Source organism: Equus quagga, chromosome 21, assembly GCF_021613505.1.
Source record: "Equus quagga isolate Etosha38 chromosome 21, UCLA_HA_Equagga_1.0, whole genome shotgun sequence".
NCBI classification, from domain to species: Eukaryota; Metazoa; Chordata; class Mammalia; order Perissodactyla; family Equidae; genus Equus; species Equus quagga.
Window position 1 is genome coordinate 32,073,131 of NC_060287.1, and position 26,171 is coordinate 32,099,301.

The 26,171-nt window shown below is 41.2% G+C and overlaps 1 protein-coding gene across 1 annotated transcript in view; it reads left to right on the top strand.

The window, feature by feature from the left end:
• The window catches only part of LOC124231298 (protein dopey-2), a 98,065-nt gene extending 72,200 nt beyond the window's left edge, over nucleotides 1-25,865 (top strand). The window contains exons 24-37 of the mRNA XM_046648009.1: nucleotides 2,653-2,708; nucleotides 4,259-4,363; nucleotides 4,464-4,530; nucleotides 4,896-5,040; nucleotides 9,878-9,960; nucleotides 10,178-10,287; nucleotides 10,410-10,556; nucleotides 11,799-11,860; nucleotides 12,348-12,476; nucleotides 20,839-20,975; nucleotides 22,525-22,580; nucleotides 23,067-23,228; nucleotides 24,709-24,838; nucleotides 25,321-25,865. Coding sequence (XP_046503965.1) covers nucleotides 2,653-2,708; nucleotides 4,259-4,363; nucleotides 4,464-4,530; nucleotides 4,896-5,040; nucleotides 9,878-9,960; nucleotides 10,178-10,287; nucleotides 10,410-10,556; nucleotides 11,799-11,860; nucleotides 12,348-12,476; nucleotides 20,839-20,975; nucleotides 22,525-22,580; nucleotides 23,067-23,228; nucleotides 24,709-24,838; nucleotides 25,321-25,572 — 1,641 coding nt within the window. The 3' untranslated portion in view covers nucleotides 25,573-25,865. The remainder of the gene's footprint in view (nucleotides 1-2,652; nucleotides 2,709-4,258; nucleotides 4,364-4,463; nucleotides 4,531-4,895; nucleotides 5,041-9,877; nucleotides 9,961-10,177; nucleotides 10,288-10,409; nucleotides 10,557-11,798; nucleotides 11,861-12,347; nucleotides 12,477-20,838; nucleotides 20,976-22,524; nucleotides 22,581-23,066; nucleotides 23,229-24,708; nucleotides 24,839-25,320) is intronic.
• Nucleotides 25,866-26,171: the final 306 nt, after the last annotated feature.

A 26,171-nucleotide genomic window follows, 5' to 3' on the forward strand; every position in this document is an offset into this window, starting at 1 on the left:
AGACATTCTGAGAAAGAAGAGATTTCGTGTGGCCGTGGTGAAAGCAGTGGCATTTGACAGGTGATGTGGCTGAACCATGAAGCTCTCAGAGGTTTTTTTGTTCAATTTCTGCTTAGGAGTCGAGGGGGACTGTGAGGCACAGAGAGCTTCTTCGGTTATGCACAATGGTCTTGAAACAGAACAGACTTTGAGGTTTAATATTTTTATGCCCTTAGAGGTTTTGCTTTTATCAAGGCAGAGCTCCTCATTGAAAGTGTAGGAGCTGTTTTGTTCTTAATTAATTAATTTGATAGAAACCAGTGATTTATTTCAGCCTTGAAATAACTGCCTTCTATCTGGTGATTTAAAATTGTGCAGATAGGAAAAATTTAAGAATAATTCCTTAAATGAAATTGGTAGAATGGAAAAAGTGATCATTACAAGCTATAATCTGGTGGGACTGTTCAGCATGTTCCACTTCAGCGGCCCAGGGTCAGTTCTTAGGCACGGACCTACACCACTCTGTTAGCAGCCATGCTGTGCTGGTGGCCCACATACTGAAAAACAGAGGAAGGTTGGTATGGGTGTTAGCTCAGGGTGAATCTTCCTCAGAAAAAAAAAAAAGGCATATATGCTTTTACTCAAATAGATATTTGTGCACTAGTGTTCATGACACCATTATTAACAATAGCAAAAGGTAGAAACCACCCAAGTGTCCGTCAATGCATGATTGGATAAACAAAATGCAGTTTACACATACAGTGGAATAGTGCTCAACCCTAACAAGGAATGAAATTCTGACACATTCAACAACATGGATGAACCTTGAAAACATGCTGAGTGAAGTAAGCCAGACCCCAAAGGACAAATATTGTATGATTCCACTTATATGAGGCATCTAAAGTAGTCAAATTCATAGAGACAGTTTAATTTAGTTTAGAAATTCTGGTTTAGAATGGTAGTGGTCGGGGCTGGAGGAGGGGGAAATGGAGAGTTAGTGGTTAGTGGGTAGAGAGCTTCAGTTTGGGAAGATAAAAAAGTCTGGAGATGGGTGGTGGTGATGGTCACACAACCTTGTGAGTGTCCTGAATGCCACTGAGCTGTACGTTTAAAAATGGTTAAAGTGGTAAATTTTGTTATGTATATTTTACCATAGTAAAACATTTTTATAACAAATAAAAGGAATATAATTTTTAAATATTAAGGTCATTATGCTCAGGATGGTGAGGAGAGGCTGAAACCTGGAATCAGAAATGGTTTCGGCTGTTTTTCACCCCATAGTGAGAAAACTGACCAAGAATATCTTAAGCCATTTTTATAACTTCCTGCCCTGGAGGGGAACTGTCCGTCTGGGGCTCCTCCTCTGAAAGGGCCTCTTGCACGTTCTCTCAGGATAGAAATGTCTGTGCTGGGAAGGCCTGGCCCCATTTGGGCTTCTAACCAGTCAGTGAGACCCCGGGCCCTGGTCACCTTCTTTCCTTCCACATGTTGATTGAAAATTAACTGTGTCCATCCGTGGTGGGGAATCCTGAATAGTGAGGCTGTTCCTGCTCTTCCTCAGCCTGTATCCTAGTTGGGAAAAGCAGATAAGCCAGCCTGAAAATTAACACCGTGAAGCCAGAGTATGATGTGCTGAAGGACTCAGGTGTAAAGTGGACACAGGCGACTTCCACACGGTTTGTCAGACGTGCCCCTGGGTCTCCCTCGAATGCCTGACAGTCCTGTTGCCTTTCGCTCTTGTCACTCTTGTACGTCAGTGTTAAAGTAATGTAATGCTGGAAGAGAGGAGTGGGGATGGAGGGGCCGCCAGATCCCAGGTGGATTTGTGTTTATGACTCCGAGCAAGTCTCAGGTGTCAGGAAGCTGACCTTCCACGCCGGTGGTCAGCCCCTAGGAATGGCGTTAGGATGCAGACCCACAGGTGAGCTGTGCTCTGGGAGAAGGCGCTGGGCCGGCTTTTATACACACAACAGGTGCTTTTAGGTCTTGTTCCTTCATGTTATTTGAATTTCCACAAATATCTGCAACTTCTAGTCTTGTCTTGGCCAAAAAAAAAAAACTAGATCGTGTCTGGCTGACTGGTTTTTGGCTGCTCAGATAACTAAATTACATTTTGTGGTTAGTTTAATTAGCTCAACTTGGATAACTTCTACAAATAGCTTTTTACCAGCAAGGAGGGAAAAAAAGGAAAAAATGTGTGTTTTGAAAACCAGTTTGCAAGTAATTCCAGCCACTTGGAATTTAGGGAAGTCGTCTGGGCTGAGTTTGAGGGCATTCCTTGAGCTAAGAGTTAAAATATTTTGTTGTCTCCTGCCTGTAGCTGGTCACATGCGCTCATGAGGGTCAACACTGGCCGCTGTTTGTTTGGGAAGTTTCGGTTATAATGCCGCATTTTCCCCGCATGCTTGTTGAAAGCCTGGAATGGGAAGCCGGTAAACAGAGAGGGAATGGCTCTGGCAGTCTGATGGGGCCCTGATGATTTGAGACCTCCTAGGATACATTTGTTGTTGTTACCCTTGGGGGAACTTTCATGTTTATTATTACATTTGAAAGACTCTTTGGCTAAAAACCTTAGCTTTTTTAGGATGTAGAATCTGTTTCATTTTGTATTTGAATTCTTTTTCAGCCCGTTTCCTACCAGTGTGGAGTAACGGGTTTCACTTTAATTTGCAGAAGTCGCCCCTCGTGGATATCCCCGTGCTGCAATTCTGCTATGCTTTCATCCAGAGGTAATGCAGCCCCTCAAAGCGCCTCCCAATTGTGGGTGCTGTTGCAATGATTGTAAATAATTACTTGGATTGTGTTTCTTGACTGTGGGAAAGCCTTTGTTCATAAATACCTTAATGCTGTCCTGATTTCTTCCTGAGGTGTGGGCATGCCCTGATGATCTTACTCATCCTTCTCCAGAGACCTGATCTGACATTTCTCAGTTCGTGTGCTGTATGTTGAACACTCTGTGTTAGCAAAGCTTTATGTGAGGCTTGGTAAACTTTAAAAGAAACAGTTCACATTGAGTTGATACCAAAAAAGAGAAAAGGAACGCGTTCAAGACCTCTTTTAGAGAAAGGAGGTGTGTTTGTTTTTTGTGCTGTCCTCACTACATCCCTTGTGTTCTACTGGATGGCTTCTGCTTGGGTTTATGAGCTTAACGTCCGTCCATATTCAGCAGTCTCAGTGACAGGAGGTATTGAAGCAGATTCTCCAGGCATTTCTCCACGGATGAGAAGGAACTTGACTGGGCCTCGTTCACAGCTTTCAATGGCACGCCCCAGGGGCAGCTCCCAAACCCCTCCACCGTGTGGGGCATTCTCTGTTGCCGTAATGAGGATGAAGGTGGTACAGACACCTTCTCAAGGAAGCTTTCATATCCTCACATTTGTTTCTGGAGTTTCACAATAAGTAAATCTGACAGCTAGGTGCAGGCTCCTGGGTTCACACAGTTCATGTTCTGTGTGGTTATTGTGACTCACCACATGCTGAAGGTGCAGGAAGGTAAATCGAGGGTCATGACCCCAGGAGTCCCTGAGTGTGGGGTTAAGTTCAGACCAGCTGTTCACCCTTCACCCATAAGCATCATTGTTCTTTCCTCCAGGAGCTGAAGATGAACTGGTCGCGTCTCCTCATGATAGCTTAATAAGTACTGTAACACAGGCGTCTGTGACAGTGGTCTCAGGGATGTCTGAGCTCTCACAGCAGCTGTGGGTCAGATGCCTGTTGTCCTCCTTTTGCAGAGGAGGCACTGCCGAGGTCACTCAGGAGGCAGGAAGTTGGGGACCAGGACTCGAACCTGGGGCCCTCTGGCTGCAGCTGAGCGGCAGTGGATTGTGCTGTGTGGCCTCACTTTGTAGCAGCAATCTGAATCCTCCTCATGCCTGGTGGGGCTTGACTGGAGAGCTGCTGAAGGTCAGCTTCCTGGTGGATGTGGCCCCTGACCCAAGGCTTTGCAACCTTCAAGCAGTTGTCTCTGTTACCAGCAGCACCAGGGAAGCTGAATGTTAGAGCTAGACAGGCCAAGAGACTAAGGCTTTTATTTCATAGACGAGGAAACGGGAAGCATCTGACCTGTCAGCAGCAGGATTTCAGGTCTCCAAACTAAGTTCTTGCCAGAATACCAAAACGGAGCTTGTGTATGTGTTAATTTAAAAAGAACAAACAGATCAGTCAGATATGCCATCTTCCCTCTGCTTCTCAACCACTGGATCAAAAAATGATAATAAGTACACATTTTGTTTTGACTTATTCACGGTTGGGTATTTTTTCCTATGTTTTTTAAAAACAGGCTCCCAGTCACGGCCTTACAAGAGAACTTTCCTTCGTTGTTGGGTGTGTTAAAGGAATCTGTGCAGTTGAATCTCGCTCCCCCTGGGTATTTTCTGCTTCTCAGGTATCTGTCGTGTCCCAGCATTCACGTTACTGTATTTTTCTGCTGGAACCTACTTTATTTCTGGGGCGTTCTGAGTCTAAAGTTGGTTGTCTCTCAACAGCATGCTGAATGATTTTGTCACAAGAACCCCCAACCTAGAAAGCAAGAAGGATCAAAAAGACCTTCAGGTCTGTATGTGAAAGCGTTGGACAGACTATTAGTGTTCCAGGAGCTGCCCGTCTTCAGAGGATGTCACAGATAGTGAACGCTGCGCAGAATCAGATCTGAGATTGGTGTTCGTTCTCAGGTCTAACTTCCTGCATTCCTGTCTGTAAAATCTCATCAATAATTTTTAAATGCTGATGCTATTTTGGATAACATTATTAACTTGTTTCTTTTTTACTTTTTAACGTGGCTCGTAGAAAATTTAATATGGCCTATATGCTTCACAGTTGTGGCTTGCATTATATTTCTGTTGGATGGGGCTGTTTCAGGCACTTAAGTTTCTTTTCCTTAACTAACTTTCTTTCCTCTTTCTTCCTACTACTCTCAGGAAGTCACTCAGAGAATCCTGGAAGCTGTGGGGAACATTGCTGGCTCTTCCTTGGAACAAACCAGCTGGCTAAGCAGAAACCTGGAAGTGAAGGCCCAGCCTCAGATCTCTCTGGAGGAATCTGACGCCGAGGAAGATTTGTATGGTAGGTGTGGAAGGGTCAGAAAATAACTCGCTGCCAGCTAGTGGGTCCAGTTTTTTTTTTTTTCCTAAGTAAACTGTCTGTTTTTATTTCTCACAAATAAACAACAGGATTCACTGATAGTGTCCTGAGTGACGTGTGTCACTGCGTTAAGCCCTCACTGAGCCTAGGTGGGGGGCCAGGAAAGTAACTTGCCAAGATAATTTGCATAGACTCAGTGATAGAAAGCTGTGCGGGAAAAAGAGTATGAGAATGCATGTTTTTCTTTTTGTGGAACCTTGGAGAGAGAACTTAGAAAACCAACAAACTGTTGTCAGGCAGTTTACGTCGTGTATTTCATTTCTGACTAGCACGCCCTGGCCTTTCAGTGATCCTTGTGTGTAGTCGTCGGCCAAAGTGTGAAGATGTTGTAATGGGGGTCACGTGGACGAGGCAGACTGCAGCATTATGATGTTATGGCTCTCTATGAAAATAGTCGGGAGACTTGCAAAAGAGATGCATGTGTTTACTCGAAGGATCAGTGATCAGCCAGGTCCTCTTGAGGAGTCTGAATTAAATTCAATAGTGTAGATTGTCGATTGCCAGTGTCCCAAAGGCCACCAAACAAATCTGTCAATCAAGCAAACCTTAGCTTATTAGACCTACTGCAGTGAGGGAGACACTTAGAGTGGCAGGAGTGTCTCACGGAGGGCCTTGGGGGAGCACGTGTATAGGGTTGTAGGGCCGTGGCTGAGCCATTTGTGGCAGATCTTTCAAGGTGGAGAACTGGTGGGGATCAGGCAGTTAATGATAAAATACCTCTCGATGGTTGGGCACAGCACAGGTGAGGGTCCAGAAGTGAATCTGGGTGAGCACACTGCTCGTTTTCCTAAGTAAGCCATTGTAGTGGGTTTACAGTTTTTCTTTCGGGATTAAGTATATCTTGGAGCAAGTAATTATTTTTGCTGGTTCTCAGTATTATTTAACACTGGGACAGGAAAGTCTGCCCAGTCCCAGTATTGCTTAACAACGGACGAGAAAATAGATTTGGTCTCAGTTTTATTATCACAGGGGCAAAAAATTACATTTGAGTTCTCAGTATGAACTACATAACAGAGTACCCACCACAGAGTCGATGTTCGAAACCGTTAGCCTTTCTGACTTCTGTCATAAACATCCACACTAGTTACAGCAGCAGAACCAAAGCTAAATTTGTGCTTTTTAATATACAAAGGGAGAAGTGTCAGGAAGTCAGAACTCTTTTCTCTTGCAAGTAACAGAAATCTATTTTAGACTAACAGAAATAAAACAACAAGACAAAAAACTTTGGCTCACGTAAGTGAAAAGCTCAGGCGTCAGTATCTGGTTTCAGGTATAGCAGGTGCTCAGAGGAGGTTAGTCAAGTCCCATGCAAAGACTCTGGTTGGCTCCTCTCGGGCCGTGCAGCTGACCCGGAGGACGGGAGGAAGGGCTGATGCACTGGAGCCACAAGAAATGGGCTCCCACCTGAACGCGGGGTTCTCTTCCCAGGAGGAGGAAGGGTGGTGTGCTAGACAGACAAACTGTGGTACCCCCGTCCATTACTCCTGCCGTATTTGTTTGATAGGAAGTGTTGTGGTTTGCATAAGAAAAATGAGTACACTGTAATTACTCTATAATGAAGACACTATAAGTGGTATACTGTCATTTGCTAATATAAACCAACAATTATGCTTTCTCAGGCTGTGGTTGTGGTTGTAGTTGTGGTTCTAGGGAAAGAGAGCTCTTGCTTCTCCTTGGCTAACTTGCCCTCAAAGGGAGAAGTTATTTCTGTTGTACGTACTATCATATGGATTACACTGCTGCTCCACCACCAGTGCAGCTGTGCTGGCTGTGTTCAGTCAAATGTTACTGGGCCTGGCTTTTGTGCAAAAATTACATTTAACCTTAAGACACTACTGTGGTAAAATAATTACTTGATTTTTGTTAAAAAAAGAAATGATAGGGGCTGTCCTGGTGCTGTAGTGGTTCAGTTTGTGCGCTCCACTTCGGCAGCCAGGGGTTTGCAGGTTCAGATCCCGGGTGCAGACCTATGCACCGCTCATCAAGCCGTGCTGTGGCAGCGTCCCATATATAAAATAGAGGAAGATTGGCACAGATGTTAGCTCAGAGACAATCTTCCTCACCAAAAAAAAAATTATAGAATTCCAAAGCTGGAGGTGATTTTTGAGCTTCTCAATAAAACTTAATTAGTAAATTATAAAGCACCAAAAAACCCAAGTGTAGACCATAACTGTATTTTGTTTTTGTTTCAGTCTTGAACAAACTAAGTGTACATATTGGCCATATAAAGCATGATACAGAATGAGGCTTCAAAGTGAAGTATATTTCTCCACTTAAAGTTGTATGCATGCAGTGGATGTGCAGGTTCTTATGTGTAGATTTGTGTCTGGTATGTGGCACACACTGTGGTTCTGCACACTGGTGCCATAGCAGCAAACAAAATGAGCTGGGCCTCTGGGCGTGGAAGATGATAATCAAAAAATAAATTAGCAAAGGGCTCCTTTCAACTCTTCTGAAAATGTAAAGTTATTTCAAAATAAAAGATTTTTTAAGGGCCAAAAAAATAAGTAAATTACCGAGAGAATTTCGGGGGATTCTTAGTACCATGAGGCAGCGACTGGGAGTAGGACAGGGGTCACTTTAGATGTTCCAGAACACGTGCCCGAATAAGTGACAGTTGTGCTGAGAAATGAAAGATAAGGGGGCAGCTGCACAAAGACCTGGGAAGGCACTGCCCAGAAAGGATGGCAAGTCCTTGAGGTGAGAGTGGGCTTAGACCAAGAAACCTGAAGACTGGTGTGGCTGGAGCTTAATGAGTGGTCGGCAGAGGTCAGGAAGAGAGTGGGGGCTGAAGGTTGTTGGACTTGTTATAGAGCATGGTTAGGAGCTTGAATTTCATCCCACTTGCTGCAGGAAGCCATTAAAGTGTTTAGAGAAGTGACAGGATCTCATTCAGTCTTTAAAAAACAATTGCTGTGAGCAACATGGGCTGTATCAGATGAGAGCAGAAACTGGAAGTCCAGTTAAAAGGATTTCCCAGTAGTTTGGGCAAGAAATGATGTTGGCTTGGAGGCAAGGGCGATGGAGAAAGGTGGACTGATTTAAATGCAAGGTCAACAGAACTTGCTGATGGATTGGATATAGTGGTTTAGAAAAAAGGCAATCAAGGATGACTTAGGTTTTTGGCTTAAGCAATTATTGAGGTGAAGACTGAAGCAAGAACATTTTAGAGAGAGAAATTGAGTTTGGTTTTGCAAGGATTAAATTTGAGATGTCTGGAAAAGAGAAGGAGCCAGAAAAAATGATTAAGTGGTCCCTGGGGTAGGAGCAAAACCAAGACAGCATAGAGTCATGGAAACTATGAGAAGAGAGTGTTTCGAGAGGAGGGAGGAGGAACCCAGTGGAAGACTGCTGAGAAGTAGAGTGAGATAAGGCCAGAGTCACTGGATTTGACAATATGGAAGTCACTGGAGGCGGGAAGACTTGATTGGAGTAGGTGGAGAAGAGGATGGGAGATGAGGAAGAGGAGAAAGTGAGTATAGATAACTCGTTGAAGCTTAGTCGTCAATAGGGCAGTAACCAACCAGAACAAAGGACCAAACAATATCTTTTATTTGGTCTGTTTTTAAATTGGAGTATATCGAAGCATGTTTGCATGGTGATGGAACACTGTAGCAGGGAGGAGGGAATTAATGCCCAAGAGAGAAAGGATAGTTAGAAAGCAAAGTCCTTGACAGCCATAGGGCCAGGATTAATATCATAAATGGAATTATTGTTCTTCAATAGGAGCCAGAAACATGTCCATCAAAATAGGAGACAAGGCTGAGAACATGGATATAAGTTCTGGATGGTAACTCATAGTGGCCAGACTGAGGGAGTTCCCGTTTGTTTACATTAATTTCCTCAGTGAAATTATCAGGTGAGGTTATCAGCTAGGAAGGGATGGGTATTGATGTTTTATCGAGGGAGGATGTGAAAGAATTATGTTGGAGAGTGGGAAAGCCAACATACCACTGAGGTACAAGTGGTAGGATTATCTGGTAGCATCAGGTCCTTTTGAGATTCATGGTCGTGAAATAAAGTGAGATCAGTTTCATAGTGGTTTGGTTTTCCCCAGAGCGTTTAGCTACGCAGAACTACATAGGCACGTCATTCAGTTTAGCCAGCGGGGCATTTTTTTAGGTGAGTGCTTCATGGGGAGAGAGAAGCGAAAGAGTTCAGGATGTTTGCAAGGTAGATGATACATCATGGGTGTAGGTGGGGAATTAGACAACAGAAGGGCTGGAGGAATTGATGGGATTGATGGGTGGTTAGGGTGGTAGACTCAAGGGATGGGAGGCCTGTACAAGGAGTCAGGAAATTGTCAGAGCAGAGTTCAGGAGTAAGTGAGCAGGAAAGATAACATGTGGTCAGAGTAGGATGCCGGAAGTGGAGATTTTGGAAATCAGTGAGGTCAAGGGTATGATGGTGACAGTGGGTGGCTGAGCTGGAACAGAGTAAAAAATTGTTGGAAGAGAAAAGGTCAAGGGGCTCAGAGGCCAGGATAACATCCCGAGGGATGTTGACGTTCCAAGAATGCTGATGAGAATAGAAATGGGGAGGAAGACAGTGAGTCAGTGCTAATTTATTTGATCAAAATACCTAGATTCTTAGGTGCTAAAATTAAGCACGTTAACAGAGAAGAATACCAAACATATATTTATATACATAATCAGTATGAAAGGTGGGGGCTAACCACTCACGTTCATGTGGTGCTTTGAGGGCATAAATGGTGGCCCACTCACCGCGATTAAAACCCAAATGCTCTTTCTGTCAGCAGATGCTGCTGCTGCCACTTCGGCGATGGTGTCCGCATCTGCCCCTTCGGTGTACAGTGTGCAAGCCCTCTCTCTCCTGGCAGAGGTAAACACACAGCTGACTTGTCACCCCTTATGGAAGTTACTGCCGTCCTGATTCTTTGCAAAGGTGGTTCATTCTCAGGTGCCAGTGAGCTCGTCAGTCAGTCTTGGCCTCGAGCTGCACCATGGAGTTCTCTCGTTAGGTTCCACCTTCACAACTAAATTTCTTCTTTTCACTTGCTTCAGAAGGTTTCTGTTATCTTGCGATCCCGTTCTTTTAGGTTCTGGCATCTCTCCTGGACATGGTTTATCGAAGCGATGAGAAAGAGAAAGCGGTGCCATTGGTCTCTCGCCTGCTCTATTACGTTTTTCCTTACTTACGCAATCACAGGTAATGTTGTGTCCTCCACGTATCCCACCCAAATGTAGAAAAATAGGTGATGGGAAAGCATCAAGTGGTCTTCACTGGACAGTCTCTGACCTTGACCCCTTTTACTTTCCTCCCCTATTTAGCGCCTACAATGCTCCCAGTTTCCGGGCTGGCGCTCAGCTGCTGAGCTCTCTGAGTGGCTATGCCTACACAAAACGAGCCTGGAAGAAAGAAGTCCTGGAATTATTCTTGGACCCTGCTTTCTTTCAGATGGACACTTCTTGTGTGCAGTAAGAAATGCTGTCCTGATAAAAACGTGCTCTGAATCTTCAAGAGGAAAAGTGTTTCAGTTTACATAATTAATTCTCATACGTGAAGTGGGATCAGAGATAGCATCAACCCAAATCATAGGGCGTCACTGTCACAAGCTCATATGTTAAGTGTGTATTCATGGGAGACGAATTAAGTCTTTTGAAAATACAAAGGCACCTTTTTCACAAAAAGAATTTCAGGGGGCTGGCTCAGTGGCATAGTACTTAGGTTCACGCACTCTACTTCAGCGGCCCAGGTTCATGGATTTGGATCCTGGGCACAGACCTACACCACTCACCAAGCCATACTATGGCAATGTCCCGCATACAAAATAGAGGAAGACTGGCAAGAGATATTAGCTCAGTGCTAATCTTCCTCACCAAAAAGAAAAAAGAAGAAGAAGAATTTCAATTAAAAGAGCATATTATTCCTAAAGAACATAATATGGGCTTCCAGTGGTACTTGGTCTAGTAATTCTTTATCCTGACCAATGTTAAGATGACAGAGCCTGCTGGTGATACTGCAGTGTTCTTATCCCATGTCTCAGCTTACACTCCATGAGTTCTTACTGAGGCCTTGCAGCTGGCCAGGCTCTGCGCTGGTGGCAGAGATCCATTGAGATACAGCTGGGAGATCAACTTCTTATGCCTTTTTCTTGGAGGTCAACAAAACCACTCCGTGACTCTCCTCCGGGCTTGGCTAATGTGTCTTTATTAATGGTAGGGATAGAGGGTAGAGATTGGTCAGCTTTTTTGTATGGCCTGAAAGTTTGCCCAACCACCACCAGAGCCCTGTGGCTCTCACCCTGTAATTCTTTTGCTCTCTGGGGGAGCTCGTTTGAAAACTAGTGGTCTTTGTCTTCACTACCCACCGTTTCTTCCCATCAACACAAGTATATGAATATCATCCTGTGCGCACATATTCAAGGGCAACCCTTGAAAATGCCAAAGTACTTTGACGATTTATATTTTCTTTTATTGTAAGCTGGGAAGTATTCATTATTTCCCATGTTATTCATTCCAGTATTCATTTCCCGTGTTAAGGTTGTAAATGAGAAGCTTTTGCTTAGCTTTCTTGTATATGAAAACTATTCTTTTCACTAACTTCTTTTCAGAAAGCAATTTTTAATAGATCCTAAAGGGGCATGTTCTTTTTTGAGGCTTTTAAGTATACTGTCATCCTTTGCATATTTGATTAATTTTGGTTTTTTTAATATCCAGTTGGAAGTCCATTATTGACCATCTTCTGACTCATGAGAAAACAATGTTTAAAGATTTAATGAGTAAGTTCTGTTACCTGTACATAAGTCACACTTTCCAGGACCAATGCCATCATAGTCAGCTCTTAGCACACATTTCAGAACCCTGCTCAAGCCTTTTCTGGTGCCATCTAAGCCACAAACTGTAACATGATGTGCACAAGGTCGGGACGAAATGAATGAGCCCTTCAGTTCTGATCTATTGACAAGAATGCCTTAACAGCCTTTCCTACAGCTTTATAGTGGAGAAATACTTTTGAAAGCAGTGATAAGTTTACCATAATTTATTAGGAGTACTTTTGTACAGCTCATATCCTCTTCTAATACCCTATCGTTAAGTATCACTAAATAATAAGTATTTTTACAAATAAATATGAATAATAACCATATGCCCAAAGGCGATGCTTTTTCACCAGGGAAGATGGGAGTTACACTAGTATGAATTTTCTGTCACTTACCTCTAAGTGTCGTTTTCTCACGAAGTGAAACTTATTTGCTGTATTTATTCTAGACATGCAGAGCAGTTCTTTAAAACTGTTCTCAAGTTCTGAGCAGAAAGCCATGCTGCTAAAGCGCCAGGCTTTTGCTGTCTTCAGTGGAGAACTTGATCAATACCACCTTTACCTCCCTCTGATCCAAGGTAAGGCCACCTCCCTCACTCCCAGCCCACCCCCACACACAGGCGGACCCACGCCTGGCTGAGATGGGCTGCTGCTGGAGGGGCCCACAGCATGTTTGGCAGAATAGTCAAGTGTTAAAATGAGTGCTCAGCAGGAGTGATCGGAGAAGAAGCTGGAAAGTTCTATGTCAGTAAACCTGAAACTTTATTTTAAAAATCAATTGTTATAATGCTATTAATTTTTATTAGGTAGTTTATAAAGTCTGACAGTACTTTCGCAGCAGTCTTCTGCTAGATTCTTCCTATAGTCAAGATACTTCGAATTTACAATACTAACTGAGGCCAGGGAAGGAGCAAGATTTTGGAGAAGTACCTAATTTTCCCATAACAGTTTTTTCTCTTCTTTGTACTCACTATATCATCTGTTTCAAAAATGAATTATTGTGGATATTATACATGATTTTGAAGGGTTTTTTCCCTCCTTATAAAATGTTGAAGCTGCAAAGCGGACATTCTGTTTTTAATTTGCCCTCCTACAAGATAGGAAAGAGTTCTCAAATAGGAATGTGTTTTCCTTAAGACTCCTAGCCTCAATGGGATCAAATAAAATTAATACAATTCTCAAAGGATTTTTTGTTTAATATTATGAAGGTGAGTTTAACAAACAATTCTACAAATATTAGAATTATGGTGTAAAATTTTTTTGGAGGGTATCAGGTTTATTAAGGTATAGTTTATATACAGTAAGGGTCACCCTTTTGGTTATGCAGTTCTGTGGATTTTAATAAATACATATAGTCCTGTAACCACACCACAGTTAAGGTAGAGAACATTTCCATCACCCCAGAAAGTTTCCTCATGCCCCTTAGAAATCATCCCCTCCCCTTACCCCAGCCCCTGGCAGCCACCAATCTGCTTTCTGTTCATATAGTTTTGACTTTTCCAGAATGTCATATAAATGAGATTAGATAGTGTGTAACCTTTGAGTCTGGCTTCTTTGACTTGGCATAATATATTTGAGAGTCATCTGTTTTATTGTATTTATCAGTAGCTGATTCCTTTTCATTTGCTGAATAGTATTCCATTCTGTGGTTTGTGTACCCATTCACCAATGGAAGGGCATTTGGGTTGTTTCCAGGTAGAATTATGATATACATCTCTTACTCTGCCCTTTTAAAAAAATTTTTGGTAAACATCTGTCAGCTCACAAAGCATGTGCTTCTTCTCATCTTGATGACTCTTGATATCAGTACTATTTGTCAGTCCACTTCCCTGCTTGTTTAACTATTTGAGAGGTCTTATTGTTTCAGTTTGAAATAGTAACAGATTTCAAAATTATTAATTGTGACAATATTTTATAGTTACAGTAATAAAATACCTTCATCCTTCAGCTGACAGAATTTCAACATGTACAGCACATAAGATTTTCACATCATAATATCTTGAATACTTCAGATATGTGAAAGCAGATATTCAGATATTGACAAATCCAAGTAGCATGCCTTTCTTGAATTATTCATAAGAGGTTGATTCAATCAGATGACGACCAGGAATGCCAGGAAAGGCGATGGCAGCCCTCCAAAGACTTCGGCTGAATGCAGGCAAAGCTGAACTCTGTTGCATCCCTGCACAATCGGGAGAGGAGAAAGAACAACCAGAGGGGTCGTGTTTCCTCCAGCTCGTGCGCAGCATCCGTGACAGTGCTTTATGCGCCTGGCCACTGGACGGTGGTCTGAAGCACACTTTCTCGGTAGAGGCAAGAGGAGGAAAATAAAAAGGAGAGCATGTTGAGCAGTGTACCCAGCTATCCTTTCAGTGCCTTCTTACCCTGAGAGCAAATACTTGTTCCTTCTCCGTCATCTCCCATCACTCACTCCCCTAAAATTTGAGCTGAGGCCCAAAAAAGCTAAAGAGACAGTATTAGGTGTGTGGAACAGGAAAAGAAGAGACAACAGCCTTTCTCAAACAGTGGTGTGGAGAATTTGACATTGCAGGATTTAAACATCCAACAATTCTGAGAAACCATGCCTCTGAGAGGGAGAGAGAAGTAAGGGCAATATAATACTCTATACGTTATTTATATTGTATATATAATATATATTTATATATAATATAAAGTCAGCATAGTGCTGACTTAAATAGGAGATGGGTTTTGTGCTCTTAGGGAAGGAGGAATTTCTCTAAATAAGTATCCTCCATTTGGATAGCTCAAGTGCTGTATTTCTAAAAATACTATGTTAGAAAAATAAACATTTTACCCCCTTTAATTTTTTATTAACTGACAGTTTCCTCTATCTTGTCATTGTCCCCAGGACTGTTGGTAAGCCAAACCTCCATGAGGTCCTGGGATGATAGAATTCAGAGTGTTCTCTGACACAGTCTTGGGACACTTGACTGGTCCCTGTGTGGCAGTGATGCCCAAGTGAGGGGAGTAGATGCTTCCAGAAGCTTCTAGGTTGCACACCATGGTAAATAGTTGAGGCCTAATAAGAGGCAGGAATAGGGAATTTCTAGTGTTTCTCTTTTGGGATACCTTCTGGGTCCTTTTTCCTTGATTTATAGCACCATCAAGTAGCACTAAAGGAGGTCGATGTGCACAGGGTGGGGAACTGAGCAGCTCCATACGTCTTGGCTCAAAGTGACGTAAATTTTACATTGATCATGTCAACTTAAAAAGCAAATTCGCCAGTAATTTTACCCTTAAACCAAGTTTATTCAGGAATAGCCAAAAGAATTGCAATTTGGTATGTGCACGCTATGGGGAACCGTGGGCAAATCTGGAGACAAGGGAAAGAGCAAAAGGAGGAACAGGGAGGGGCTGTTCTAAACGAAAGTCCATTGGAACAAAGTAACAGTTCAAGGTAGCAACAGCTTCTCGTTGGCTGAGCTGTGGGCTCTCATTGGCTGGGCTGTTGCTGGGTGTTTAGAGAAATCTTCCTTCAGCATTATTTGGGGTAACTAACAATGTACAATAGGGCGTGAGAGCTCCCCCTACTGGCCTTCCTGACTCTGATTTAGTTGAGTTTTCATTTGACAGTCACAGAAGAACTGGTAAATAAGCCCAAAGCAATTATTTAAAATTTTAAAAAATGACAAAATGCTGTTTGTCTAAAATGAGAGGGGGATAGGCATCACCCCCCAACAGAGGCCCCTGACTCTGGGATCAGAAAGATCTAGAGGCAACACTCTATTCCCTTTAAGCCCAATGAGCATGGCTCATCCTAGGTCCATTGGGGTACTGTCCATCTTTTAAGTCTTTCTTGTTGTCCGTTAGCTCTATTTTTACACCAGGATACTGATGCTCAGAGAGATTAGCACCTGCCTAAAGTTGTGTTGCCGCTAACTGGCAAAACCTGGAGTGAAATCTGAGCCCTTTGGCTCCCAACAATAGACCGTGTTCTTTAGTGGGTGTCCTTTGAGGTAGGTGGAGTCAGGGCGCTACTCCTGTTTCACAGATGGGAAATGAGGACTCAGCAAGATTAAGTGGCCAGCCTAAACGAGGCACTGCAACTTGTAACAGTAGTACAAGGATTCTGGCCCAGGCTTCCTCCAGCTCTCTGCTCACAAGGACTCCTTAAGTTTGTAAGGTTTATCACTCAGCTAAGAAAGGAATATTAGAGGTTGAAAAAAAAATTAGGGATTCTGAAATAGATCATCTTGGCTGAAGAAAAATCTCATGAATTTAGCTTTTATTTGGAGCTGCAATATGAAATATGCCTTATGTGTACAAACCACTTTTAAATACTTTATATTTTGAAATAGATTGACTCATGAGAAGTTGCACAAATAGTGCCGAGTGTTCCTGTGTACTTTCAGTCCAGCTTCCCCTGGGATAACATCTCCCATAAGCATAGTCCATTATCAAAACCAGGAAATCGACATTGGAATGTTACCATAACTCAACTAGAGAGTTTTTCAGATTTCACCAGTTTTTACATGCACTCTTTTTTGTGTATGTTTGTGTGTGTGTTTAGTTGTATGAAAATATCACATACACAAATTCTTGTAGCCAGCACCACAACCACGATACAGAACTTTTCCGTCACCACGAAGCAACTCCCTCATGTCACCGCCTTTATAGTCACACCCTCCACCCAACCCTGACCCCCGGAAACCATTGCTCTGTTCTCCATCAGTTCAATTTTGTCACTTTGAGAATGTTATGTAAATGGAGTCATACAGCTTTTGAGAGTAGCTTTTTACATTTAGTGTAATGCCTTTGCGATCCATCCAAAGGCAAGTGGGGTACATCCATGGGTGTATCAAGAGTTTGATCCTTTTTAATGAGTAATAATATTCCATTTTATGGGTGTACCACAGTTCATTTATCCATTTACCTAAAGGACATTTGGGTTGTTTCCAGTTTCTGGTTATTACAAATAAAGCCTCTGATAAACACTCGTGTACAGAGTTTTGTGCTGACTTAAGTTGTCATTTCTCTAGGATGAATACACAAGGGTATGATGACTGGATCCTATGGTAAATGTACATTTAGCTGTGTAAAAAACTGCCCAATGGTTTTCCAGAATGGGTGTCCCATTTTGCATTCCCATTTAAATGGTAATTTGAATGTCATTATCCTTCTGATGTCTCTGAGGTCTGTAGGCATATCCCCTCTTTCATTCCTGATATTGATTAACTTGTGCCTTGTTCTGTTTCTTTGTCAGTCTTGCTAGAGGTTTATCAACTTTATTGTTCTCTTCAAATAACCAGCTTTTAGTTTGACTGATTTTTCTCTATTGTTTTTTGTTTTCAATTTTATTTATTTCTGCTATTTATTATTTTGTATTTTCTTTGGGTTTATTTTGTTCTTTTTCTAGTCTCTTCAGGTGGAGGCTTAGATTATAGATTTGAACCTTTCTTCTTTTCTAATGTAAGCATTTAGTGCTATAAATTTCCCTCTCAGCAATACTTTAACTGTATCCCACAAAATCTGACATGACGTACTTTTACTTTTGTTCATTTCTTTGTATTTGATTTTATTTCCTTTGAGACTTCCTCTTCAGCCCATATCTTATTTAGGAGTTTGTTACTTTCCAAGTGTTTGTGGGATTTTCCTCCTATCTTTCTGTTATCAGTTTCTAGTTTGAGTCCATTATGGTCAGAGAACATTCTTTGTAGTATGTAAATCTGTTGAAGTTTGTTTTATGATCCATGATATAATGTATCTTGGTGAATGTTCCATGAACACTTAATGAATATGTATTCTGCTACTGTTGTTGAGTGGAGTGTTCTATAAATGTTGATTAGCATCTGTTAGTTGATATTGCTCGATTCTTCTCTATCCTTTCTGACTTTTTTCCTGGGCATTCTATCAGTTATGGGGTAAGGATGTTGAAGTTCCCAGCTGTAATTGTCAGTGCCTATTCTCCTTTGAGTTCTGGCAGTTCTTACTTCATGTGTTTTACACCTTTGTTGTTTGGTGCGTACACATTTAAGATTGTTCTATCTTCTTCTTGAATTGCCCTTTTTACCACTAGGTAATGTTCCTCTTTGCCCCTGGTACTTTTCTTTGCTCTGAGTTCTATTTTGTTTACTACTAAGAGAACCACTGCAGCTTCCTTTGGGTAATGTTTGTGTAGTATCTTCTTCCATCCTTTTACCTTTAACTTAACTATATCCTTATATTTGAAGTGAGTTTTGTGTAAGATAGCATATAATTGGGTCATTTTCTTTTAATTCATTCTACCAATCTCTCTTAATTGATGTGTGTAGACAATGTATATTTAATGTAATTATTGGCATGTTAGGATTGATTATGCCATTTAATTTATTTTCTGTTTGTTCCTTGTTTTTCCTTCCTCTGTTTCCCCTTTTCTATTTTCCTGAGGTTACTTGAACATTTTTTTAGTATTCTATTTTGATTTACCACATTTAAAGTGTTTTTTGAGTATGTCTCTTGATAGAGCTTTTTGTAGTGGTTACTCAGGGACTACAGTATATGTAAACTATACATACTTACATGGTCTGCTAGTATCAACATTTACAGTGCTTCTGTCTTCTCTCGTGTGATATAGTTGTTTGAAATATTACCTTTACGTACACTGGGAACCACACAGTGGTACACTTTTTGCTTTCAACTGACCAACACAATTTAAAAACTCAAGAGGAAAGAATATTATTTTTACTTATGTATTTATTCTTTGAATTGCTCTTTTCATCAGCCCTGGTGTTCTCTGTTTCCTACCATTATCATTTTTATGTCTGAAGAACATCATTTAGCCATTCTTTAGTGCAGATCTGCTGGCAGCAAGTTTTCTTAGTGTTCCTTCATTGAGACGTTTTATTTCACCTTCATTCTTTTCAGTTTGGTTTTGGTTTTTTTCCTTCATTCTGGAAGGATGTTTTCATTGGAAGTAGGACTCTGGGTTGAAGTTCCTTTCCTTCCGCCCTTGAGAAATGTGCCACTCCTTTCTGATGAGAATCTGCTGTCATTCGAACCATTGTTGCCTTTTAGGAAATGTGTCCTTTCTCTCTGACTGCTATCAAGATTTTTTCCTTTGTCTCTAGTTTTCAGAACTCTGATTGTGTGACTGCATTTGGATTTCTTTGGGTTTATGTTTTTCGAAGGTCGCTCAGCTTTTTGTATCTGTAGATTTATGTTTTTCACCAAATTTGGAAAGTTTTCAGTCATTATTTCTTCAAATATTTTTCCAACCTATACTCTCTTTTCCTCTCCTCCTGGGACTCTAATGACACAAATATTAGATCTTTTGTTGTCCCAGTGGTCTCTGAGACTCTGTTCCTTTTTTTCCGATCTTTTTTCTCTTGTGTGTTCAGTTTCTATACTTTCTATTCATTCTGTCCCTCTTTCCTCTGTGATCTCCATTCTGCTGTTGAGCTCATCAGTGAGCATTTCTACTTCAATGATTGTATTTTGTAGTTCTAAAATTTCCATTTGGCTCTTTTTTGTATCTTCTATTTCTTTGTGGAGACTTTCTATTTTTTGTTTGTTTCAAGCGTCCATAACTGATTGTTGTAGTATTTTTAGGCAGCAGCTTTAAAATACTTTTCTAATAATTCCACCCTCCATATTATCCCCCACTTGGTGTCTTTTGGTTATCTTTTCTCATTCAAGTTGAGACTTTTGGCATTCCAGGTTGCGGTCTTCTCAAATGCCCAGGCCAGAATAAAATAAAAAATAAAAAATTTCTGGGGAACTCACCTCCAGGTCTTTCCTTAAGTTCCAAGGTTCCTAGCCAGTATAGCCTTCTTTTCATCCTCTTTCAGTTTTCTGATAGTTGGTTTATGTATTTTGTTCAAAGTTTGTTTGTTTTTATTACAGTTAGGTAAATAGGATGTAAGATACTTAACTCCATCTGTGCAGAACCGGAAGCGCAAAACACTCTTTAAAAATGCCAGCTTGGGGGCTGGCCCCGTGGCCGAGTGGTTGGGTTTGTGCACTCCACTGCAGGCGGCCCAGAATTTCGTTGGTTCGGGTCCTGGGCGCGGACGGGCCGCTACTCGTCGGGCCACGCTGGGGCAGCGTCCCACATGCCATGGCTGGAGGGGCCCACAATGAAGAATATACAGCTGTGTGCCGGGGGGCTTTGGGGAGAAAAAGGAAAAAATAAAAAAAAAATGCCAGCTTGTTTTTCAAGTGTCTAAGCTACGCCTGCTCCTTCATTTGATCAGAGCACTTTTAAAGGCAAGAAGTAAAAACCTACTCAAGCTAGCCCAAATAAAGAGAAGTTTATTAATAATGTGCTGCAGCAAATCTTAACTGGCATGACTGCAGTTCAGCTGTTCGCTGTAGCAGTTTGTTATGTTCCTAAGAAGCCTTAAATTATGGGGAAAGTCACATTCTACAAACAGTTATTTCAGTGGAGCGGTGAGGAAGACTGTTAGGGACTAGAGAGTTTAACTCACAACTTTTTTTCTTGCAAGACTTAAAGTTTTTATCGTGGCCATCAAATCGAAACTTTACTGAATAAATCTATTTTATTCACTCCATTTCCCACTCCTCACCCCCAAATATGATGTCATCTGCCAGCCAGTCTGTATGATCTTCTGGTTCCATCACTCACCAAGGACTGTCTGTGGTTTCTGTGTCTCATGTTTTGTATCCATAGGAGAAAATTTAAATGGTTATTGATCATCCAGTGGATTTTGGGCTTGAGTCAAAGTTCATGCCTCTCTACTCAGCTGTGGCAGAGGAATGAGAGCCACTTGATTCACCTCCTTTAGCAAAGACCATGAGCTGCTGCCCTTCACAAAGAGGAGGGCAAGGCGTAAACAAGGGGCACAAAACCGTTCTCCCAACACCCATTTCTCATACTGGGTTCTTATCAAGTGTCAATTACTATTTTATTTTTCTTCTTTGTCTAATGAGAAACCCCAAACTGCGTATTTGTGTGACGTCTTTAAACTCTTCTTTCCTTAGAACGCCTGACAGACAATCTCAGAGTTGGACAGACACCCATAGCTGCTGCTCAGATGTTTCTTTTTTTCAGAGTTTTGCTGCTAAGAATATCTGCCCAACATTTGACTTCATTGTGGCCAATAATGGTCTCTGAATTAGTAAGTACAAATATTTTACTCTTGATAGCAAAGTTGGAGCTTTTTACATGCTTTTTCGGGAATAATGTACTATTTTATATGTATCTAATTTTTCAAATTAAAATATAATTGACATGTATCTAATTTTATCAGCAAAATTTTCAATCAAGTTGATAGCTCTTGGTTAAAAAGAGAATATTTTATCTTACCCTATAATCATATTTGATCTCTCAACTGTCAGTTATTCCAACTAATTTGTATTGTTTTATATTACTTTCTATTTTTTTAAACTGGTTTTTTTTCCAGTTTTATTGAGATATAGTTGACATACAGCAGTGTATAAGTTTGAGGTGTAGAACATAATGATTTGACTTACATATATCGTGAAATGATGATGACAATAAGTTTAGTTAACATTCATCATCTCATATAGACAAGAAAAGAAAGAAAATATTTTTTTCCTGTGATAAGAACTCTTAGGATTTACTCTCTTAACAACTTTCATATATACCATGCAGCAATGTTAACCATATTCATCGTGTTGTACATTACATTGCTAGTACTTATTTACCTTATAACTTGAGGTTTGTACCTTTTGACCATCTTCCTCCAATTCCCCCTCTCCCAACCTTCCACCTTTCCACAGATCTGCTCTATGAGTTTGGTCATTTTTTTTTTTTTTTTTTTTTTAGATTTCACATATAAGTGAGATCATACGGTATTTGTCTTTCTCTGACTTATTTCACCGAGCATAATGCCCTCAGGGTCCATCCATGTTGTCACAAATGGCAGGATTTCCTTCTTTTTTATGGCTGAATAATATTTTCTTGTGTACATATACAACATTTTCTTTATCCATTCATCTGTTGATGGCACTTACGTCTTTGCTATTGTAAATAATGCTGCTGGCATTCCATGTTGTTTCTACGTCTTTGCTATTGTAAATAATGCTGCTGTGAACATGGGGGTGCAGATATCGCTTCGACATGGTGTTTTCATTTCCTTTGGATATATTCCCAGAAGTGGGATTGCTGGATTATATGGTAGTTCTATTTTTACTTTTTTGAGGAACCTCCATAGTTTTCCATGGTAGCTATACCAGTTTATAATCTGACCAACAGTGAACAAGGGTTCCCCTTCCTCCACATCCTGGCCAGTGCTTGTTATCTCTTGTTGTTTTGATGCTAATCAGTCTAACAGGTGGGAAGTTACATATCATTGTGGTTTTGATTTGCGTTTCCATGATGATAGTGATATTGAGCATCTTTTCATGTACCTGTTGGCCATTCCTATATCTTCTTTGGGAAAATGTCTATTCAGGTCCTTTGCCCATATTTTAATTGGATTGTTTGCTGTTTTGCTATTGTGTGGTATGAGTTCTTTACATATTTGGATATTATCCCCTTATCATATATTTGGTTTGCAAATATTTTTTCACATTCCGTATGTTGTCTTTTCATTTTGTTGATTGTTTCTCTTGCTTTATTGGCTATTTTTTATGGACATGTAAATTTTAAACGTTGAGTTTACTCTCTCAAATAGTAACTTGAATTCATGTTTTCTTTTTAAGATTCAGACATTCATACAGCTTGAAGAAGATCTGAAAGAGGATGATGAATCATTGAGGTAAGTAGTGCAAGGGTCTATGCACATATGTGAAGGCTAATGGACATCACTTTATGATGTAGGGTTATCTAACGTTAAGTACTGTTTTCTTTTTTGTGTGTGTGAGGAAGATTGGCCCTGAGCTAACAACATCTGCTGCTAATCTGCCTATTTTTGCTTGAGGAAGATTGTTGCTGAGCTAACATCTGTGCCAATCTTCCTCTGTTGTATGTGGGACGCCGCCACAGCATGGCTTGACAAGCAATGCTAGGTCTGCGCCCAGGATTCAAACCTGTGAACCCCAGGCTGCTGACGCAGAGCACGTGAACTTAACCACTACACAACTGGGTTGGCCCCTAAGTACTGTTTTCTTGAAGTACTTGTGAAGGGACCAGCTGTTTTGACCATTTCTTAAAAGGAAAAATCTTCTTATGGACATTGCATAGACAACTGGACTACAGCAGATGTGAATGAATTTATAACAAGATTTTCTTTGCAAATTTATAGAAACAGCAACAAAATAAACAGAGTAAAAGTTTCAGTCGCTGTTGGAAATGGGCCCTCAGTGTGGGAGATACCCCAGAGTGAACTCATCTTGTATTTATCAGCTTGCAAATTCTTGGACACAGCACTTTCTTTTCCACCTGACAAGATGCCGTTGTTTCAAATGTAAGTCAGATAAGACCTTGTGTCCTCTTTGAAGTAGGTGACTTTTCTTTCCTCATAAGCACTCTCACTTGTTCTTTCCCATGCAGTATTCCTAGTGGCCGATGAGCCTGCTCAGACTACCAAGTTTCAGATTACTTGCAGCATCTGTGGTTTTGTGAATTTGGCTCATGGTAGTGTTTACGAATGGGTTTCGGGGGAAGGTGGAGTGGGGTTAGGTGGTTTTTGCTACTAAATGTTTGTGAAACAAGAGGCACCCGCTGGTGGTCCTCACTGCATCTGTGTAGATTTTTTTGTCCATTTGTTTTTAATTAAATAAATGGATCATGCTGCCTCCAATTCACTTTGCCCCTGTTGGCTTACGTTTCCTTTGGGCTTAACACAGCTGCTCATACGTTCATCCCATGCCTGGCCCCAGATGCCACTTCTTCTCTGTCCCATCCCCCTAAAGAGAGTAATCATGTAGAAATGTTTGTGGTTAAAAAGCAAGTTCTCTTTAACTGCAAGTTACTAAGTGAAAGAAGCCAATCTGAAAAGGCTGCCTACTTTATGATCCCAACTATGTGACATTCTGGAAAAGGCAGAACTCTGGAGACAGGAAAAAGGCCAGTGGTTGCCAGGGCTTAGGGGAGAAGGAGACAGAACACAGGATTTTTAAGGCAGTGAAACTGCTCCATACAATACTATAATGATGGATGCGTGTCATTATACAGTTGTCCAAACCCATAGAATGCACAGCACCTAGACTGAGCCCTAAGGCAAGCCGTGGACTCTGGGTGACAATGATGTAACAAATGTGCCACTCTGGTGGGACATGTTGAAGTCAGGCAGGCTGTGCCTCGCAGAGGCGGACAGGGAATATGTGGGGAACCTCTCTACCTTCTGCTCAGTTTTGCTGTGAACCTAAAACTGCTCTAAAAAGAAAGTGTCTTTTTTAAATGGGTTCTGATGTTCACGAATATGCACAGCAACGTTATTTATAATAGACAAAAAGTGGAGAAAACTTAAATGTCCTTTAATTGACGAATGAATAAATAACGTGCTATATCCATACAATGAAATATTCAGCAATAAAAAGAAATGAAGTGCTGTCACATTCTACAGTGTGGATGAACCTTGATAACATTATGTTAAGTGAAAGAAGCCAGTATCAAAGAACCACATATTCTGTTTATATGAAATTTCCAGAATAAGTAATTCTGTGGAGAAAGAAAATAGATTAGTGGTTGCCTAGATCAAGGGGGTATAAGGGATGAGGGGTGATAGCTAAAGGGAGCAGGAATTCTTTTTGGGGTAATGACTATCCTAAAATTGATTGTGATGATGGATGTACAGTTCTGTGACTATACTAAAAGCCATTGACTTGTATGCTTTAAATGGGTGAATTGTGTGGTATGTGAATTATATCTCAATAAGACTGTTTAAAAATCTGTTTTATGTGGGCTCTGACCTGGCATGCCTGACCTCGGATTTTTTCCTCCAGTTACAGGTGGGCATTTGTCCCAGAAGTGGACACAGAGGGCCCTGCCCTCCCGTCAGATCTAGAGGAGAATCACCAAGAATGCAAGCCCCACACTGTTAGGATTCTAGAACTTCTGAAATTAAAATACGGGGTAAATGTTTTCCTTTTTAAAATTTCTCTTCCTGGCAGAGGGGAGGGGGTGAGCAGTAAGTGAAGTACTGCGTATACCACTTGATTTCATGACTTTAATAGCTTTCAAGATCTCTCTCCTCTGAGTGTTAAAACCTGGAGATGGTTATAAATTCCATCTTTACCTTGTCATTTATATGTCACTTTCTCATCCCAGTTGCTACGAGGTGAAGCTTCCTGGACAGCACAGTCACAGAGAAGCAGTCTTACGCCTGAGTCCCTTCGTTGTTTGGGGGAAGGGCCTGCAGTGGGAGTGGGCTCAGGGTGAAGTCCTGGTGGAAGATGTCAACTGAGGATCTGGAATTTGAGTTTATGCTGCTGTCCTCAGTGCTGACGATGAATTTTCATGAAGAACCCACCTCTTAGGGTTAGCCATCTGCACATGCTGCCCTTGCCTCTCTAACCCTCAGCGAAGCCACATCATTTTTCTGGGGTTTTTTGCAGGAAATCAGCAGCTCTGATGAGATCGCCATGAAGAGTGAATTCCCTCTTCTGCGCCAACATTCTCTTTCCAGCATGAGGCAGTTGATGCCATTCTTCAGGACTCTAAATTGTGCTTTTAAAACCCAAGGCAAACTGCCTGCTGACACTCAGGGACCTCCAGCCTTAGAGTTTCCTGTCCCAGATAGCCCAAGGGTCTTCAAACAACTGGAAGAATGTGTTGAATATGACTTTTTGGAACATCTGGAATGTTAACCTTGGAAGACAGAATTTGTTTAATCCATTTACTGATACTTCAGGCTAAAACCAGGATATATTCTCAAGAAGAAAGGATCCAGGAGCGTGCTTTTAAACAAGTCTATTTCAATTCTGAAAGTAGATTTCACATAATTTTCTGTTGGACAACAAAACACACTTCCCTAAATGCCTTGTAATATATTTGGATCTGATTGTTTCTTCCTCGACTTATGTAAAGAAAATAAAATTAATATATCATCTAAAGGTAGCACAAAATTTGTACCATGAAGTAAAGTTTGAAAATGCCGATATATGGGTCTGTCTCTCTATTTCTCTAAAAGTTTAAACTCGTCGAATATCATTTTTAACCTTTTACACATAGTCCTTTAAAGCATTTATTTTGGTACTGCATTTTAAAACTAAAATATATTATTTCCTGAGAATAGTAGTTGCCCACTGCCATTGACTCTGCAGCAGAGGCGAGCACTTGAAGAAATCTCAGTGTAACTCTTGCCCATTAAACTCAGGTGTTCGCACTGCACAGCTGCCTAAGAAGTATGTGGTTTTCAAAACTCGGACAGCTGTAACCTGAGTTGCGTACCACGACGTACCCTGCC